Raw genomic sequence first — 18038 nt, forward strand, 5'->3', positions numbered from 1 at the left:
CTCAGCTGCTGGAGTAGAGCGGGGCGAGGCATAATCCCAGGCGCCCCCCTGGAAAGGGTGCCAGCGGGGTAATATGGATGTTAGCTGCGGAGCATGGTGACAGCCCCAGAAGCGACAATTTAATTCATTGTATTTTAATTATCGCTCTCATTCACCAGCTACGAGGCCTTTCTTTGGTTCGCCGCGACAGCGAACCTTTATCACCGGCGCGTCGCCGAAAGATAATAAACTTTTGCTTTAAGGTAATTACTTAATCTGGACAAACCTGTGTGTTAAGCAGTGCTATTAAGCGAGGGGGTGATAAATCAGGCGTGCGGTGGAGGTGGCTGATTACTCGACGGTGCAATCAGTCTTTGAACCCTCGCCGTCTTTTAAGTACCTAAATTACACAAACAGCGTGCTAACAACGTGCCGCCGGTGACACGGGCGGCGAGCGGAGGAGGCTCGTCTAGCCCAGCGCTGCCGCCTGCCTCGCTCTGGTTAATGCCAACCGCCGCGCGTTCACCTTCAGCCCAGTGATGCATGGAGGTTATTAAAACGTGGCCCGAGCCCAGCTGTCGACAGCTGATAAGTACAGTGACTCAGAGGCCACACAGCCGTTCACGCTGGACGCATGGATGGATGGATGGATGGGAAACAGGAAAATGAGACAACGTCTGATTTCTCCTCTTAAATTTCCTTACGATAAAAACTTTGAGTCTTTTCAAATAACAGACATCTCTCTGTGATGAATCTGAAGGGTCAAATGTTGGAATTATCACTGAAATTACCACCAAAAAAATCATTTTAAGTCAACTGTACTGAAGTTTGTAAACCACTCACTCTCCCACACCAAAGTCCATAGAGAAAACCAGTTATTGTAGCTCACAGGGACACAGGAGCTGCTGGTCTACTGCTGCCTCGTGTGGTCACTTTGTGTCACTGAGGTTAATCTGAACAAAGGGTTTTAAACACTGAATTGACAAAATAAGACATTTGAACTTAGTGATGGAGGCAGCAGTGGATCAACAACAAACAACTCCTGTGTGCTGTGATGTTAAAATCCCTGATATTCTCTATGGGCTTTGGTGTGGGAGAGTGAGCGGTTTACAAACGAGTTTATCCTGATAGAAAAGTCTGTCTCACAGTGAGATAAAGACATGAACATATTGTATTCCTGAAATATCATAGACTTGAGCTGATTATTTTGCGTCTTTTGTTAAGCGGCTAAAACCAGTTTTTCCTGCGTCACTTTACCTCGCACCAACATTTAAAAAAAAAAAAGTGAAAAGTAGGAAAAGTAAATGCAGAACTTATAAAACATGCACACTTCGTCCTTAGACTTTCCATTCACACTCTTTCTTTGGCCTCGGTGAACTCACTAAACTTAAGATAACGCGCTGCAGTAAACAGGGTTTGTGCTGTCCGCATACAGGAGGGGGGGGAGGGGTCTGTGACTTTGAAAAAGTGTGGTCGGCCGACTGCAGCGCTTCCAGCAGACGCTAAAACAAATGTTATCAAGCAAAGACTAATAGATGGCTGGAGCCTAAGCGGGGGCACGGCGGTGCTGCACTGATGCAGCGTACGCCCAGGGGGGATCGAGGCCCAGTGAATCAGGTAAATGTGCCTCTTGAACTCTCACGAGCGCTCGCCTTTTGTTCCTGCTCTGGCAACAGAACAATGGGCGCTGTCTCGGTGATGGAATAAGCCTGCCTGGTCAATCCCACCGGCCACGACGCAGAGGCCGAGCTGACCCGCAGAGGAAACCTCAGCCTGGAGCCTGGAGCCTGGATCTTTAACCCTGATGCCTGGAGGCTGAAAACTGGAGCCTGAAGCCTGATACCTGGAGCCGCCTGTAACCTGGAGTCTGGAACCTCCAGTAACCTGGAGCCTGAAACCTGGAACCTAAAACCTGAAGCCTGAAACCTGGAGCCTGAAACCTGCAGCCTAAAACCTGAAGCCTGAAACCTGGAGCCTGAAACCTGGAGCCTGAAACCTGGAGCCTGAAAACTTGGAGCCTAAAACCTGAAGCCTGAAACCTGGAGCCTGAAACCTGCAGCCTAAAACCTAAAGCCTGAAACCTGAAGCCTGAAACCTGGAGCCTGAAACCAGCAGCCTAAAACCTGGAGCCTGGAGCATGAAGCCTGAAGCCTGAAGCCTGGAGTCTGAATCCAAAATCTGGAGCCTGGAGTCTGAAGTCTAGAGCCTGGAGCATGAAACCTGGAGTTGCCTGTAACCTGGAGCCTGGAGTCTGAACCCAAAACCTGGAGCCTGTGGTGTCACGACCTTTACTTGAAGGATTTAAAGACATCGTCCTCCCTTCCGTCATGTTGTGGTGACCCACACTTAGCTGCACCCCCCCCCCTTTATAACTGTAATGAATGGTGCATTAACTCAAGCTGCTCATTGAATGGGGCCTTTTAGTTCTCACACACTCACACACACACACTCACACACACAACACACAGACTCTTAACTACACAGAGACCTACACAGTGTACAGAGTCACACACGGGCTAATTACACCAGACTGAGCCAAATTACAATGCAGAAGGTCTGGGGCACAGAGGGCAGTCGTTTAGGCCACAGCAAAGGAAGGAAGGAAGCAAGGGAAGAAAGAAGGAAGGGATTCATTAACAGTGAAATAATCAAAAATAAATAAAGATTGAAAATAGAGCTTGAAGTAATATATTATTCAGCTGTAATTTAATGATAAGCTCGAGTCTGGATCTTTAACCCTGGAGACCGGAGTCTGAAATGTAGGGCCTGGAGCTTAAAACCTGGAGTCGGAAGCCTGAAACCTGGAGGCTAAACCCAAAACCTGGAGCCTGAAACCTGGAGGCTAAAACCTGGAGTCTAAAGCCAAAACCTGAAGCCTGGAGCATGAAACCTGGAGCCTGGACTCTGAAGCCTGGACTCTGAAGCCTGTAACCTGGAGTCTGGACCCTGAAGCCTGTAACCTGGAGCCTGTAAACTGGAGTCTGGACTCTGAAGCCTGTAACCTGGAGTCTGGACTCTGCAGCCCGAACCTGGAGTCTGGACTCTGAAGCCTGTAACCTGGAGTCTGGACTCTGAAGCCTGTAACCTGGAGTCTGGACTTTGAAGCCTGTAACCTGGAGCCTGTAACCTGGAGTCTGAAGCCTGGAGCCTATTTTGTCATTTCTGTAACTGCAGCATTGTGCGAGCTGCAGAAAATCAGTGGGTTCATCTCTGTTTAACACTTTTAAACTGCAGATTCTATAAGATGTCAGTGAATATTTGATTGTTGTCCTCTGCCGTCGCCTTGAAACATCTCTCAGTTTTTAAATCTCAATGGAACTTTTTCTTGGTGAAATTAAAAAGATGTTCATCTTATTCCTTCCTGAATTCACATCATATATATATAGATGTATCCACACAGAGAGCGGTGGTGTGACTGTTCCTCATGTCAGTGGAGCTGAGGAGACACAGGCAGCAGTGGATCCAGTCCGCTCCCTCTGGAGCTAACCCTGAAGCAGAGTGGGTTATTTCTGTGGTGCTGAGGGACCGGCTCTGTCCGTCACGCTGTCAGTGAGCAGAGTGAGAGGAATGGGACCGGAATGCTGACTCACTCTGGTACCGAGGCCCCCGGGAGCCCAGGAGGCCCCGCTAACCTCCGCTACCCCCCCCCCTCTGCTCGCTCAGCCTGGAGCAGATAATGATCCATAGCTGTGACCCCCCCCGCCCCCCCCCCCCTGCTGCAAAACTCCCAGGTCACCGCGCCACCAGATTCCCAGCGTGTGTGTGTGTGTGTGTGTGTGTGTGTGTGTGTGTGTGAGAGACTCAGGAAGAATGTTAATGCAGTCCAGAGATCAGGTGGCTCACCTCTCTTTTTTTATCCGCCTTGTCTTGGTTCATCCGGCCGCTCGCAGACGTGACACACCGGGTTGTAATTACGTGGACGCGAACGCTGCGGCGAGGGCGAGCGAGGCAAAGGTAGAGAGAGAAAGAGAGAGAGAGAGAGAGAGTGAGCCATGCCAAAATAAAAAAAAATAAAAAAACCTTAAGTAGAAACATAACTCTATAAAAACTTGTTTTATACGCTGGTAAAACAAAACAAAAACTACAGGCACGACATCTTCCCTGGATTTGTGTTATCAACGCAACGGCTAATTAGTTTGTTTAGATGCTTTTGGGGGAAAACTTTGCACGTCTGAGAAGAATTAATGAAAGGAAAAGAGAATGTAAAAAGACATTAAACAGAGCTCGTTAAAGTCAGAGCAGAACATGGACTTTGTCGACGCAATCTCACTCTGTCATGAAGCTCCGCAGACGGGAATTTAAAGTCTATTAATGAGTCTATTAATGAAAGCTTTGTTTGTTTGTTTGTTAGTTTGGGAACAGAATGACTTTCATCAAACGTTTTTTGGAGAAAAATGAGTTCAACTGTGATGCAGAGAGTTGGATTAGCTGTAGGTAAAATATCGTGATATCTTATCGTCATTCATGGGTCACATGACTCTGGAAGAGACACAGGTTTTTACTCATACTATGACTTTTTGATGCGGTGAGCTAAAGTCATTAGGTTTGAAAGAGGAACTGATGTGAAAATAGTTATAAAAGAGTACACTGCAAAAATTAGAATAGTAGAATAAGCCTCACTTCTGGGTTTTTCACTAGAAAATGATCCCATTTTAAGAAATATAAGATATTACAGCTTACTTTGAGGTTTAACTACTTGTAAAATGTGTTAAATTCACTGTCGCAAAGCTACAAATGGAAGACTCATTTTAAGTCTTCTTAAACGGCAGAATGTCCTTCCTAACTTTTGGTCAGTTTCAGTCTATTTTTGCCTGTTTTTACTCATTTTAAGACACATTACAGTGTGAAAGAGGCTCCATTCACAAGCTCGTTTAAAGTATGATAGTCAAGCAATTATGCATAAGAGTCTTTTTCTTAAATCAAAACGTAACGGTAACGATGGTTTCGTGTCTTGTCCAGACCCATATAATAACAGTACGAGGTTTTCCTGGTTAAATAAAGCTCATGAGAACAATGTACACATTAAATCTGGTATAAAACAGATGTATAAGGCATTTTTAAGAAAGAAAATGGTGACAAAGTTTGAATGACATTGCAGAAAATGCAGATGCTCTGGTTTTTCAGGATGCTGTCGCTCAGTTTGAACTCAAGATAAGTGAAAATCTTTCTTCTCTCACCTCGTCGGATCAATCAGATGAAGGTCAGCGACTCTGCACGGGTTTCTCCTTCTCTAAAATAAAGAAGACATGACATGAGAAGGAGAGGAGAGTAACTATAAGTGCTGCAGACAGACGTGTTTACAGTGGACACAGGTGTACGACAGTGTGTGGACAGTGTGTGGATCAGCAGCAGCAGCAGCAGGAGTCTGTCTTTTCCCAGCGCTGTCAGCCGCGGTTTGAGCGCAGGCCGCAGCTTTCCATCATCCCGTCTGCTTCAAAGAGCGCGGAGCTGCAGGTCTTTGTCAAAAAGCCCGGTTGGACATCTTTTATGTTGGAGATGTAGGATTTCTCGGGGACGACTTTGATTATTTATTTAGCCCACTTCTCCTTGTGTGATAGTGCCAATATTCTTACACGAAAGTGCTCAGCTCACTGTGAAATTCATGTTGCCTCATTGTAGCCCCCCTGTTTTGCCTTTGAAAGTTGCCTCTCTCTCATCCCCTCACATCTAACCCTCTCTCCTCTCTTCCTGCAGCCCCCCACCACATGTTCCCCACCTTCCACACGCCAATTCCAATTGACATGCGTCATCACGAGGGACGTTACCACTACGAGCCTCACGCTCTGCACACCATGCACGGGTAGGTCTCCTCCTCCTCCTCCTCCTCCTTCTTCTTCTTCTGTGTAAATTACATCTGTCTACATGTGATTCCTCGCTGACTGGAGTCGTCAGATCTTCTTGATGCAAATGTTTATTTCATATTCGGTTACACGGCTTGTTTTTCGGGGAGTGGAGTGTGCGTTCGCGGGGCCCGCTGATGAGAGCTGAACGTTTGCCAAGTTCACTATCAAAAGCAGATGACGACAACACGCCGACTTCCAAAGTGAATAATCAATGCTGGGTCTGGATTTACCCTTCACACGCTGCTCGTTTGTCCGATAGGGTTTGATTATGTGGCCTCACTCTCTTCAGCCGCGACCATCTGGAGATAAAAACAACACAAACTGTTTCAATAAAGACCTCCTCTGTAAAGGCTGAGGAGCCAGTGAGCAAGGCATTTCACTGAAACACCAGACACATGTAGGAGAAGGGTCTATCGTCGTTATTTATGTCATAGTTTGTTATTTTATGAAAGCTAAACGGTCTTTTGTTGCAAGTTTAAAAAATCTGGACTGAATGGATTCAGTTTCGTTTCTCACACCAAAGTCCATAGAGAAAATCAGTGATTTTAACATCACAGCACACAGGAGTTCACAGGAGTTGTTGATCCACTGCTACCTCCATCACTAAGTTAAAATGACTTATTCTGCACAATTCGGCTTTGAAAAATTTAATTTAGACTTAACTCAGTGACACAAAGTGACCACACGAGGCAGCAGTAGACCAGCAGCTCCTGTGTCCCTGTGAGCTAAAATCACTGGTTTTCTCTATGGGGTTTGGTGTGGGAGAGTGAGTGGTTTACAAACTTCAGTTTCCTGTTCTTAAAGTCTGTCTAACAGTCAGATAAAAACGTGAACATGTTCTAAAGACATCATAGACTTATTCTGGCACAGATTTTATGAGTTAAGTGGCTAAAATCAGTTTGAGATTTTAAAAAATGTGCAAAGTCGCTTTCAACTTTTCTGTCTGTGTGTAAATAAGAATAAAAGTGTTGAGGTTGACTGGTACCAATCTGTGGCAGACTCCATTAGCGACGCCGAGCAGGGTCGGATCCATCACCGATGACATCATACAGCCAGCACCTCTTTATTTCCATTAATGGCTTGTTGTGTGGACTTAATCTGTGCGGTGCAGGCCACGCTGCCCCCGAGCCAGCGCTGTAATTAAACCCTCGCTGTATAGAGGTCAGAGTGGCGCTGAGCCCCACTTCCACGCTGCTGCTGCTGCTGCTGCTGCTGCTGTGGGTTCAATAAGACACACAATCCCATTTATTTTCCTGAGGGAAATTCTCTTTGTAAAGAAAATAGAGTGCGTTATAAACAAGAGTCAACCTCACAGGTTTGTCATTCCAGGCATCAACCTTTTTTTTTTTACTCTTATTTAAATTATTTTGCTTGAAATTTACCAGTTTCACTTCACATTTATTAATAATAATAATGTGATTGAAAAAGTATATCTCACAGCTTTTTTTATGAAGCTTTTCTGTATCATAACATGATTTTCCTCAGGTTTTGGACAATGAGTCGTGAAAAACAGAATAAAATCTATGTCAGCTTAAGACTATGATATATTAAGAACATGTTCACGTCTTTATTTCACTGTTAAACAGACTTTAACAACAGGAAACTGGCGTTTGTAAACCACTCACTCTCCCACACCAAAGCCCATGGAGAAAATCAGTGATTTTAGCTCACAGGGACACAGGAGCTGCTGGTCTACTGCTGCCTCGTGTGGTCACTTTGTGCCACTTAAATAAACTTAAATTAAGATTTTCAAATGCCGAATTCACAAAAATAAGACATTGTAAGTTGGTGATGGAGGCAGCAGTGGATCAACAACTGTGAACTCCTGTGTGCTGTGATGTTAAAATCACTGGTTTTCTCTATGGGCTTTGGTGTGGGAGAGTGAGTGGTTTACAAACTTCAGTTTTCTCCAAGTATAATTTTATTTAACATTATAAAAGTTGCATTTTCTTTCGTGGTCCTGCAGCTGGGAGTAATAAAGACTCATTAGGGCAGCGTGTTGTGATGCATTTGAGGACCAGTCAGAGATTTGAGTCTTGTGTTTCACAGAATGTTTGACTCATTCACATTCAGAGAAACTTTTTAAATCAATCAAAAAGAGACTTTCCAGACGTTAGATTCAGACGCGTCTGTGAGCCGTGGAGAGCGTCTGAGTCCGTGGCACACTTTGAAAACCAGAGAACGAGGTTCCTGCAGGAGCTTAAAGTTACTTTATCACTGCAGAAAAAAAAAAGAAAAAGTGGCGTCCGCACACACACACACAAAAAAAAAGTCAATAGAATTCTCCAAATAGTACTCTTACATTTAAATTCACAGATTTGATGGTGATGCATACTTCCCGCCTGGCGGAAGCAGGGCTATTCATCACGGCGGCTGGGAGAGTGCGGGGCGGGGGAGGCTGTCCGCGGACTCGGCCACCTTGATTAATGTGATTTGATCTTGACAGTGGACCCCTAATTCATCAAGACCTTGATCTGGCTGTCGCTCCCCTCTGCCTGTGCCAAATTCACCTAATTACAGGAACATTGCGCAGCAAATTAAGTGCGGTGTCATTTGTCGCCTGGTGCAGCACTTTATTATCGGCTCGTGGCAGCGTGTCAGAGGTCCGCTCCTTGATTGTCTAACATGACATCCCCGCGCCGTCCTCTTTATCATTGTTTGCATATGCCGTAATGAGAGGCCTGGTTATTTTGTCAAGCCTGTCATAAAAAAACCAGCCGAGGGGGAAGCCTCTTTTTTCTTCCTTCTTCCGCCGCCGCCGCCGTTTTTTTTCTTTTCCTCGCCGTCGCCGGCAAGTTGACAGTGAGGCGAGGAAGTTCTCAGGAAGAGGAACAACTTCCTCCCCACTGTGACGCCGCAGAGACGGGATAATACACTCATCATCTGCTGTTTACTCTGTGGCTTTATTACATTCTTCAACGTACACTTTTACTCCTGCTGAAAAAAACAGGAGGGGAAGATTTTTTTTTTTTACTCCAGTTCTTCTTTCTATTAAAGTTCTGGATTAAATGTAAAACTGTGGGGGTTTTGAACCAACAAGGACTCGTCTAAGTACGCCATATACTGTAAATAATCATAATGAGGAATAAAAAAGACATATTCTGGAGTTTAAATTCAACCGTTCTCAGGTGTAGGATGTAGAAACAGGAGGAGAAACATGTAAAACAACTGTATTGGACTGATATGGGTCATGTTAAATCCTTAAGACAGTGATATTGGCATCAGTAGCACTGGGTCGTCCTTATTCAGTTGCATGTACAGATTAAACATCGATGTAGGACTACAAACAGCTTCAGAGTCTCATCTCCCTGCACTGAAGTTGAAAAACACTGGTGAAACACCTCGTCTAACATAAGCGACGTTCTAAACCATTTATTTCCATGTCCGCAGATATCCATATCCAACCACTTACATGACGAAATGAGGGAACAATCAGCAAAACTATTGTCTGTCAGGAAAAACAATTCCTTGGAAAGATTAATGGAGGATAGAGTTAATTTGAAGAGGATTATTGCACTTTTACTTTGACTACGCTGCAAAGAAACCCAAGAAAAGGCCTGAAAAAGAGTTGAATACATGCGTCATTTAATCAAAAGGAGCCCAGAACAAAGAGATCTTACCTTAAAAAGGTCATATTTTAACTTAACTGAATGTAATATATTTAATTACAGATCACTGCCTCAGTAAAAGTTGTGTGTTTGGACGTTTCTTTTACATGTGAAGAGAGTTTCTTTTTGTTTGTGCTGCTGCTCGAGTGTTTGTGTGTGTATGAATATATGTGTGTGTGTGTGTGTGTGTGTGTGTGATGAATTACAGTGTGACAGTGACTCTCGTCTCCGGTGTCGGGGCTCAGGGAGCGCTCTGATTTAGATAAATCACGCCGTCCAGCGAGCGGCTGAATAAACTCCCACTGTAGGTTTATGAGTCTGCCGCGTGAAGCGGACGCGCCTCAAACTTAACAGGCAACCCCCGAACGCCTCGCGTGGAGGAGGAAATGACCTACATACAAACAAACAGATCGCGGCGCTGCAAATCACGGCCTCCTTAAAAAGTCATTTCATCATCCAGTTTCCTGTCCGCCACGACAGATCGAGACTTTCTTATCAAAGCTGTTGTCAAAACTCATTAAAATGAGGCTGTTTTTTGTGTGAGTTCAAATAATCTATATAACAATAAGTCTGTGATATCTTAAGAACATGTTCACGTCTTTATCTTCACTGTTAGACAGATTTTGCCAACAGGAAACTGAAGTTTGTAAACCACTCACTCTCCCGCACCAAAGTCCATAGAGAAAACCAGTGATTTTAACATCACATACACACAGGAGTTCACAGGAGTTGTTGATCCACTGCTGCCTCCATCACTAAGTTCACATGTCTTATTTTGTTAAATTCGGCATTTGAAATTCCTCATTTAGCTTTAAATCAGCGACACAAAGTGACCACACGAGGCAGCAGTAGACCAGCAGCCCCCGTGTCTCTGTGAGCTAAAATCACTGATTTTCACTATGGGCTTTGGTGTGGAAACATGGAAAAATATTTTCCCCATTTCATTAAAGTTTAGAATAAAATCTACATCATTTTAAGTCTATAATGTCATAAGAACGTGTTCACGTCTTTATCTCACTGTTAGAGAGATTTTTCCAACAGGAAACTGAAGTTTGTAAACCGCTCACTCTCCCATACCAAAGCCCATAGAGAAAATCAGTGACTTTAACATCACTAGAAGTTCAAAGGAGTTGTTGATCCACTGCTGCCTCCATCACTAAGTCTTATTTTGTTAAATTCTGCATTTGAAATTCCTCATTAAGCTTGAAATCAGTGACACAAAATGACCACACGAGGCAGCAGTAGACCAGCAGCTCCTGTGTCCCTGTGAGCTAAAATCACTGGTTTTCTCAATGGGCTTTGGTGTGGGAGAGTGAGTGGTTTACAAACTTCAGTTTCCTGTTGTTAAAGACTGTCTCGCAGTGAAGATAAAGAAGCTAGCACTGAGCCTCAGGCTGGTTCTCAGCAGCAGGGGGCGCTCACGGTGCACAAGCACACTTAGCCACGCTTGTGTTGAACCATTTCTACTCCCCTCTATTACACGAGGAGGTGATGTTGGTCATGGTCGTGACCTCCTCACTTGTGTGTGACAGACCTTTAATGAGCCGTGAGGACGGACGCAGTAACGTGAGAAAAACAACTTCCTGACTTCAGACAAAAGGGCGACAGCCGCGCGAGCGCCGACGACAGCTCCCTCCCGTTTCGGCCCGCTGCCCGGCGCCGCACCGCGATACGCTCCATCGGTCAGTTATTGTGTTCGCTCAGCGACCACGCAAACGCCGAGAAACGCTCGCGCAGATCCCAGACGCCTGCCGCCTCCGGTTTTCTGAATATTACACGACCCGTTTCCAGCACGATCACTCCTGGAGAGCGGCGTCTCGAGGTTCTTCACGAGGTTCAGACGCTGGTAAACGCATCAGCTCGACCTGCAGCCTGAACTTTAATTATTATTAAAAGTGACTGTTGTTTCAGGAGGAAAAACAACGTCTTCATCTTCTGCACTGAGAAAGACAAATGAGAACTTTCAATTTCAAGAAGCAGCCAGGGCACAAAGATGTGCAGATTAAAACCGAGTACACTAACTCTAAATGGAAGCCTCGTTGTAACACAATCATACTGAAGTATGACGTCTTTGGACCGTCTCATCTTTAGTCTCCTTTCTAAAGTCGACAAACGACACCGACGATCCCCCGCGGCTACGGGGGCTTCCCTTGCTCTGCGTCTGCTGGTTTTCCGTGACCCGGCGCTCACCTCGTCCTCTGATGAAAAGATCCTCAGACAGACGTGAGCTCACACTCGACGCCGTCCGAGGATCGGGTTTTTTGCAGACGGATTACTCGACGTTTGTGGAGAGCGACGGCGCCTCAGGTGGATCGTGGCGGATCAATCCAGTGTCATCAGCAAACTGTTTTACTGTTTTTTTTTTGACCGCATAACTCATGTTTCACCTTTCTTCTTCTTCCTCTTCTCCTCCTGCAGTCCAGCGGGTTTGACCGGCGGCCCCGTCATCTCCGACATCTCCCTGATCCGCCTCTCGCCTGCCGCCGTACCGACGGGCGACTCACCGTTCAGCCCGCCTCACCCGTACGTCAACCCTCACATGGAGCACTACCTGCGCTCGGTGCACGGCAGCCCCACGCTGTCCATGATCTCTGCAGCCAGAGGACTCAGCCCCGCCGACCGTAAGTCCACCCACCGGCCACTTCTGCAAAACTCAAGTAAAGCTTGAGGAAACGGTGGAAAACCAGTGTGTAATTCCTCAGATTTACACTGGAATCACATTAATCCACTGAAGTAGTGTATTATTTGATAAATGGGCAGAGAAATCAGGTGATGATTAAAAGTGAAAAATCAATAATTTGAGTCTGATTGTTACGTTTAATCTATTCTGACCTGAAATAAGGTTTTTAAAAAGGTGGAAAACAACTTTGTCATCTGTAGAAGCTCAAGACAAAATAGTTCATATTTTATCAGGAAATCAAAGAATCAAGTCCCTTAAATCATTGTGTAACCTCTCAGATTTATATGATTGGAATCAATCAAATGTTGATTAAAAGGGAAAAAACATCTCTTTGATCCACAAACTACAAAGTTGTGGCTCAGTTCTGGTTTTAATTTGAAAATTAGAGCTGGAAAAACGTCCAATTTCACGTTTGATCATTTGTTTCAAATGGTAAAAAGAAAAAAGAAAACTTAAGAACATAGAGCTGTATTCTGGGAAAAAGGTCTCGTAGCAGATGAAGTCTGTAGTTTAAAGACGTCCAGGAGGGAGTTAAATGAAGTGGTTTGCCGTCACACGACTCGACCTCTCCGTGGAAAAACCTTGACCTCCCAGGTGCTTCAATGCCGAGAAGAGATCCTTTAAAAGAATCTGTGGAAATTGATAAAAGAGAGAGGAAAAAAAATCCGAAATGTACCAGGACGCGATGACAACTCTTTCTCCAGCGGTGAATTACAATAACAGATTGGAGCGCCGCAGCGGGACCTGGTATAAATCTTCTTTTACAGTCTGTCAGTGGTAATGTGGCGATGCTTTTAAGCTCAAATCAGCGAGCGCGCTCCAGATCTGGCCGTGATAACGCTGTGTGAAAGCAGAAAGGATGGGGAGGACTGGGAGAGCACAAATGGCTCGTTGAAAGACGAGAACTCCGGTTCAGAGATGGAGGTCGTGGGGTTTTATGTGTTCCAGGTGACCCTGAAGACAGGACGCCATCCCACCATCAGCTGAGGTCGTTTTTTGAAGCAGCACAGAGCTGAAACTTCTGCAGGGCTTTTTTTTTTTTTTTTAAAGGTGGAAATATGATCCTGTAAGCAAGACGTCGGGGCCACGAAGTCAGCGCGAGTGCGGCGTATGTTTTGTTTAACGTCCACAGCCCTAATGTCGTCTGAAACATCGCAGAGAAAAGGGGGGGAGAAGTTTGTTCTGCATCTTGAACAAAGACGTGAAAGTGAACTGGAGGCTCATTAGCGGACATTTTTCAACGGTTTGGTGCCAAATCCTTGATTTTAGAGAATTAAGCCCAATTTATACTGCGTAAAGTGCTCTACGTCGGTTATGGCGACCCCTCTACATCACCGGAGAGCCTCTGCGTCGTCTCCGACTGCATGAAATATTGTGTCCGTCACTCCGTCAAGGGACAACGGAGACGGCGAGGGTTGTGATTGGTCCTCAGGACAGGCCGAGATATCGCTGCTCTGTGCCGGCCACAGTGCGCACCGAGCGCCCACAGAGGCGGAGCTGATCACCACCGACAACGTCGCTGCCAAACTATAAATACGTCAGATCTTAATACACACATCACATGTTTAGACTCTAAATGGCCAATTTCTCACCTCAAATGATCTTAAAACTGCGTTCAGGGACAGAAAAATACTTATTTCAGGTGAGAAACGGCCACTGTTTCAATGTTATTCAGCTGCAGCAACAACAACAACAGTCTTTCTCTCTAAGACACCGTTGCTCACGGTAGCCAGGAGCACAACAACCTTGTTAGCGACCCCTACTGATCGGGCGGGAAATTGCAGTGCGTATCCGGCACCACGATGGAGAACTATGAAGGCTGGAGGGGTCTCCGTGGTTACGCAGTTGGATAACCCATTACGCAGTTGTAGAAGTAAAATGTGGCCCTTATTCACACTCCAGACGTTCTGAGAGGCTCTGTGTGAGAACATAAAAGTTGTGCGTCATACTTTCCACAAGGTTTTCTGCTCGGTATTTAGGGTCGAGCGCCATTCACTTTGAAATCGATTACCATCACCACACAGGCCGTTGCACATCACTGGGCCCCTCCCCCTGCCAGGCCCTCAGTCCATTCAAAGATTTTCCACGGTGTGAGGTGGGACACAGCAGGGATCCAACCCCCCCAGTCCCTTTAATTATTCCCGGCTTCCTTCTTTCCTTCTAAACCTTCCTAAATTCCTTCTCCTTCCTCCCTCGTTCCAGTGGCCCACGAGCATTTGAAAGAACGCGGTCTGTTCGGACTTCCTCCTCCTCCGCCCGGAGCCAGTCCGGCCGAGTATTACCACCTGATGGCGAGTCACCGCAGCCCTTACGGCGAGCTGCTCATGCAAGGGGGCGGAGCCACAGCGGGGGCCCACCTGTCCGACTACATCACCCCCATCGATGGTGAGTATTTGAACGATTTCATTTAAAGCGGACCTAGACCCGAAGTTCTAATTAAGGCTGTGTTTTTTAGTGTGTATCTGCGTCATTACCTTGTTTAAGAAGCCCTGAATGTTCAAAACAAACAGTTCAGCCACTGCTGAGAACGCTGTGTTTTATTGTAATCTCGGGCTCAGCGAGATCTCTGAAAAAACCCGGTCCGGTTACGTAAACAGCGGTTCTCCTGAAAAAGCAGATCGTCCTGCTCCGGGCACTAGTCCAGGCACATCCGGTTGCGTACGTTGAACCACAGAAGAAGAATAACATCCGTTGTGGAGGTGTTTCAAGAGCGACAGTGTCTTCTGACTCTGGGTCAAAGGTCGTCAAAGGGACTGCGGCGGGAAGTCGTGAAGAAGCTATTTTTAAACATTGTTAAAACAATGTTTTGATAATGAGTAGCAGTGCATCCACCGTTCCAGAGGGGGGAGCTGTGCTTCTGAGAGCGGGTGTGCTGATTATGTCACTTCCGGGTACTGGCCAATCACAACACAGTTGGGAAGGCTCTATGCTGGCTGGCCAATCACAACACACTCTGTCTTCTGGGGGTGAGCTTTATGTCTGAAATATCGCGGCTGACGAGAGAAAGAGAAAAAGACAGATTTCTATTGGCTTGTTAACAGCAACTAGGAGGTTTTTGAGCATAAAAACAAGTTAATGTATGTAAGTAGACCTCCATAACTAACATATATGTGCAGCAGGACCACTCTATGGGAGCTTGTCATTTAAAAAAAGGTTTGAGCTCATTTTAGGTTCAAAAAATAATTTAAATGATCGATTAATCTCACAATTAAACATATTTCAGGGTAGTTTACCGTGCAGACGCTGCAGTAAAGGACAGTGAACACGGGGTCATGCCTTTAAACTCCGCGCTGCTTTGACGCTGATTAAGGAGAATGAAATTCCGATCGGGGCGTCGGGTGCAGGTGGATGATGAAACAGAGATCACAGGAGGAGGTGTATAAATAAAAAAAAAGCCTTGTATACATTTTTTATGTCAAACAACTTCAAACAGTGGAGGGCCTTCAGGTGCCGGCCGCTGCACCGCGCTCTGTAATAATTCTCCCCGAGCCTCTGCCAGCACCTTTCCATAAACACGCAGGACTCATTGTGTCACCGTGACATTTCCAGTTCATGCCATCGCCGGGCAGACGAGGTCGCAGCAGGTATATTTAATGTAATGAATGCCTACTTTGATCCGCTGCTTTACCCCGGCGCCCTTAAAAGGGAAGCGAGAGAGCGAGGGAGCGAGAGTGATGTCGGAGGGGAAGTGGTGATGATGAACACCAGAGAGAGTCGCGTCATCAGTCTGAGTGTCCGCAACACGGCAGCTTCTCCCTGTGTTTCCTGTTTGTATAAATCAACACCTCACAGATATTCCTGGATGTTTGGCTGCACAACATTATTCTTCTCTGTGTCATCCAGCAGCAGCAGCAGCAGCAGCAGAGTTATATCGTCTCTGTCCAACTTAATCCACTCGGTTCTGCTCGTCCTCATCAGATTAAATCCATTTCAGCTTCTCAAACTAATTATTTTTGAACATTTTTGCATGGATGACCCTGGAGTTTGTGTTGATTGACCACTGAGTGTCTAGTTTGGTCAGTAAGGGGCCGGTGAAGTCAAAAAAAGGCCAACTTTCTGAGAAAAAGACAATATTTATGATGATATTTCAAATAATTTCACATTAAAAGTGATTATTTTGATATGGAACAAAAAACAGTTGCCAATATAAACATATTTATGACAGAAATAACTAATTTAGAGCGGCAACTAATGATTATTTTCGTAATCGAATAATCTGTTGATTATTTTCTCGATTATTCGATGAATCGCTTGGTTCATAAAATGTCAGAAAATGTAAAAAAAACAAAACGTTGATCAGTGTTTGTCAAACCTGGATATTATGATCCTGAAACCGAAATTATTCAGTTTTAATGATTATGTTTTATTTGGAGCAAAGAAACCAAGAAAATATTCACATTTAAGAAGCTAAAACAATCAGAAATCTTGTTTTAATCATTAAATAGTTCACTATTAATTTAGTAATCGATTAATTATCGATTAATCGATGAATGGTTTCAGCTCTAAACTCGAAATAAGTTGATAAAAAAGTTGATTAATTGGTGGGCCACATGCAATTGATTTGGGGGTCGCATGTTTGAGACCCCTGCTGTTGAGGGTTGATATTTATGATTCTTGGACCTAATACTAGTAACAGTAATTATATCAAACGAGTCAGGACAATGACTTATTGCTGTATCAATATTTGTCCACGGGTAAATCAAAACGAGCCCTGAACGGCGTTGAAGCAGCATTGAGTCGGGGGTCAAATCCTCTCCTGCAGCTTCAGCTCAGCTCTTGTGAATGAACCCGCTGTGTTATGGTGTCAGAGGCCAAACTGGTGCCGCTGAGAGCGGTGGCCGGCTGCCCACGCCGTCGACTAAAACTGTCACTGCCTCCGTTTCCAGCCGCAACCAAAACACTGTGCAGGCGCCCGCACCAAAACAAACACACACGGGGCCACAGTTGGACGGGTTTTTGTCTCTCCCAAAATGCCACTGTCGAGTTATTTACAGAGACTAAATGTTTACACACAGAAAACAGACACTAGAAAACATCAGACATCAGATTTTCCCTGATAGATTTTAGTAGAATTTAAGACATTTTAAGGCCTTAAATTCAAATTATTGGATTTAAGACTTTTTAAGACTTTTTAAGACCCCAGGGATTCCCTGTAAACCTTCAAAAAAGTTGCTTGCCAGTTTTACAGTTTTGTCGTCGTAAATCACTGGTAGTTTGTCAGTTACGTTGAACCTCGTACCTGGGCCTGCGCGCACGTGACGGAGAGAGAACGGCGGCGTGGCCCTTTAAAGGCCTTCAGCTGCAGAGAATCTGTGTTTGTAAAAAAAAAAAAAGCAGCTGTGGCATCGTTTGAACCTGAAACCTTACACACACACACACACACACACACACACTGTCCAGATCACACGCACACTCTCTTCCACCTCCCAGTGGCGTCTGCTGCCATAAATTACAATAGGGAAAGGATGAGGGGGTGTGGGGGTGAACTGAGGCTTTTCCATTGGTCCATTTATCAGGGGAAGTGGCACATTAATAAACACGTCTCCCTCGAGGTGAGAGGAGGTAACGGAGATGAATACGACTGCCAGTCGACGACGGCTTCATCCAATCATCAGATATATAAAAAAAACACACACATCTGATCATTTACATATGCCCCGCCCCCCTCCCCCCTCCCCCACCGCCATCAACCTGAGCTGCGTCTCACCTTCAGCTGGCTAAACGTATAAATTAGCGTCCCATGACAAACATCCCCAGAGCTGAGACGTCGCAGTGATGTTTTTCCTCGTCTGTGTTTTTTTTTTTCTCCATCATCATTCAAATTCCATATGGACTGGGATAAAGACACACACACCCCCCCTACACACACACTTAAAGTCCCACAGCAGCAGTTTGTACAGAGATAACACATGTTAGAGATTTGTACTG

General features: G+C 45.3%; 1 protein-coding gene across 1 annotated transcript in view; it reads left to right on the forward strand.

Annotated features, from left to right (window-relative positions):
* LOC310943366 (zinc finger protein GLI2-like) overlaps positions 1–18038 on the forward strand; it is a gene marked incomplete at both ends in the record, with an annotated part of 47980 nt that overhangs the window by 16814 nt on the left and 13128 nt on the right. Inside the window, 3 exons of the mRNA XM_083908915.1 lie at positions 5674–5779; positions 11849–12051; positions 14313–14495. Coding sequence (XP_083765041.1) covers positions 5674–5779; positions 11849–12051; positions 14313–14495 — 492 coding nt within the window. The remainder of the gene's footprint in view (positions 1–5673; positions 5780–11848; positions 12052–14312; positions 14496–18038) is intronic.

This window comes from Microchirus variegatus (assembly GCF_963457635.1).
Source record: "Microchirus variegatus genome assembly, chromosome: 22".
In the NCBI taxonomy this organism is placed as follows: domain Eukaryota; kingdom Metazoa; phylum Chordata; class Actinopteri; order Pleuronectiformes; family Soleidae; genus Microchirus; species Microchirus variegatus.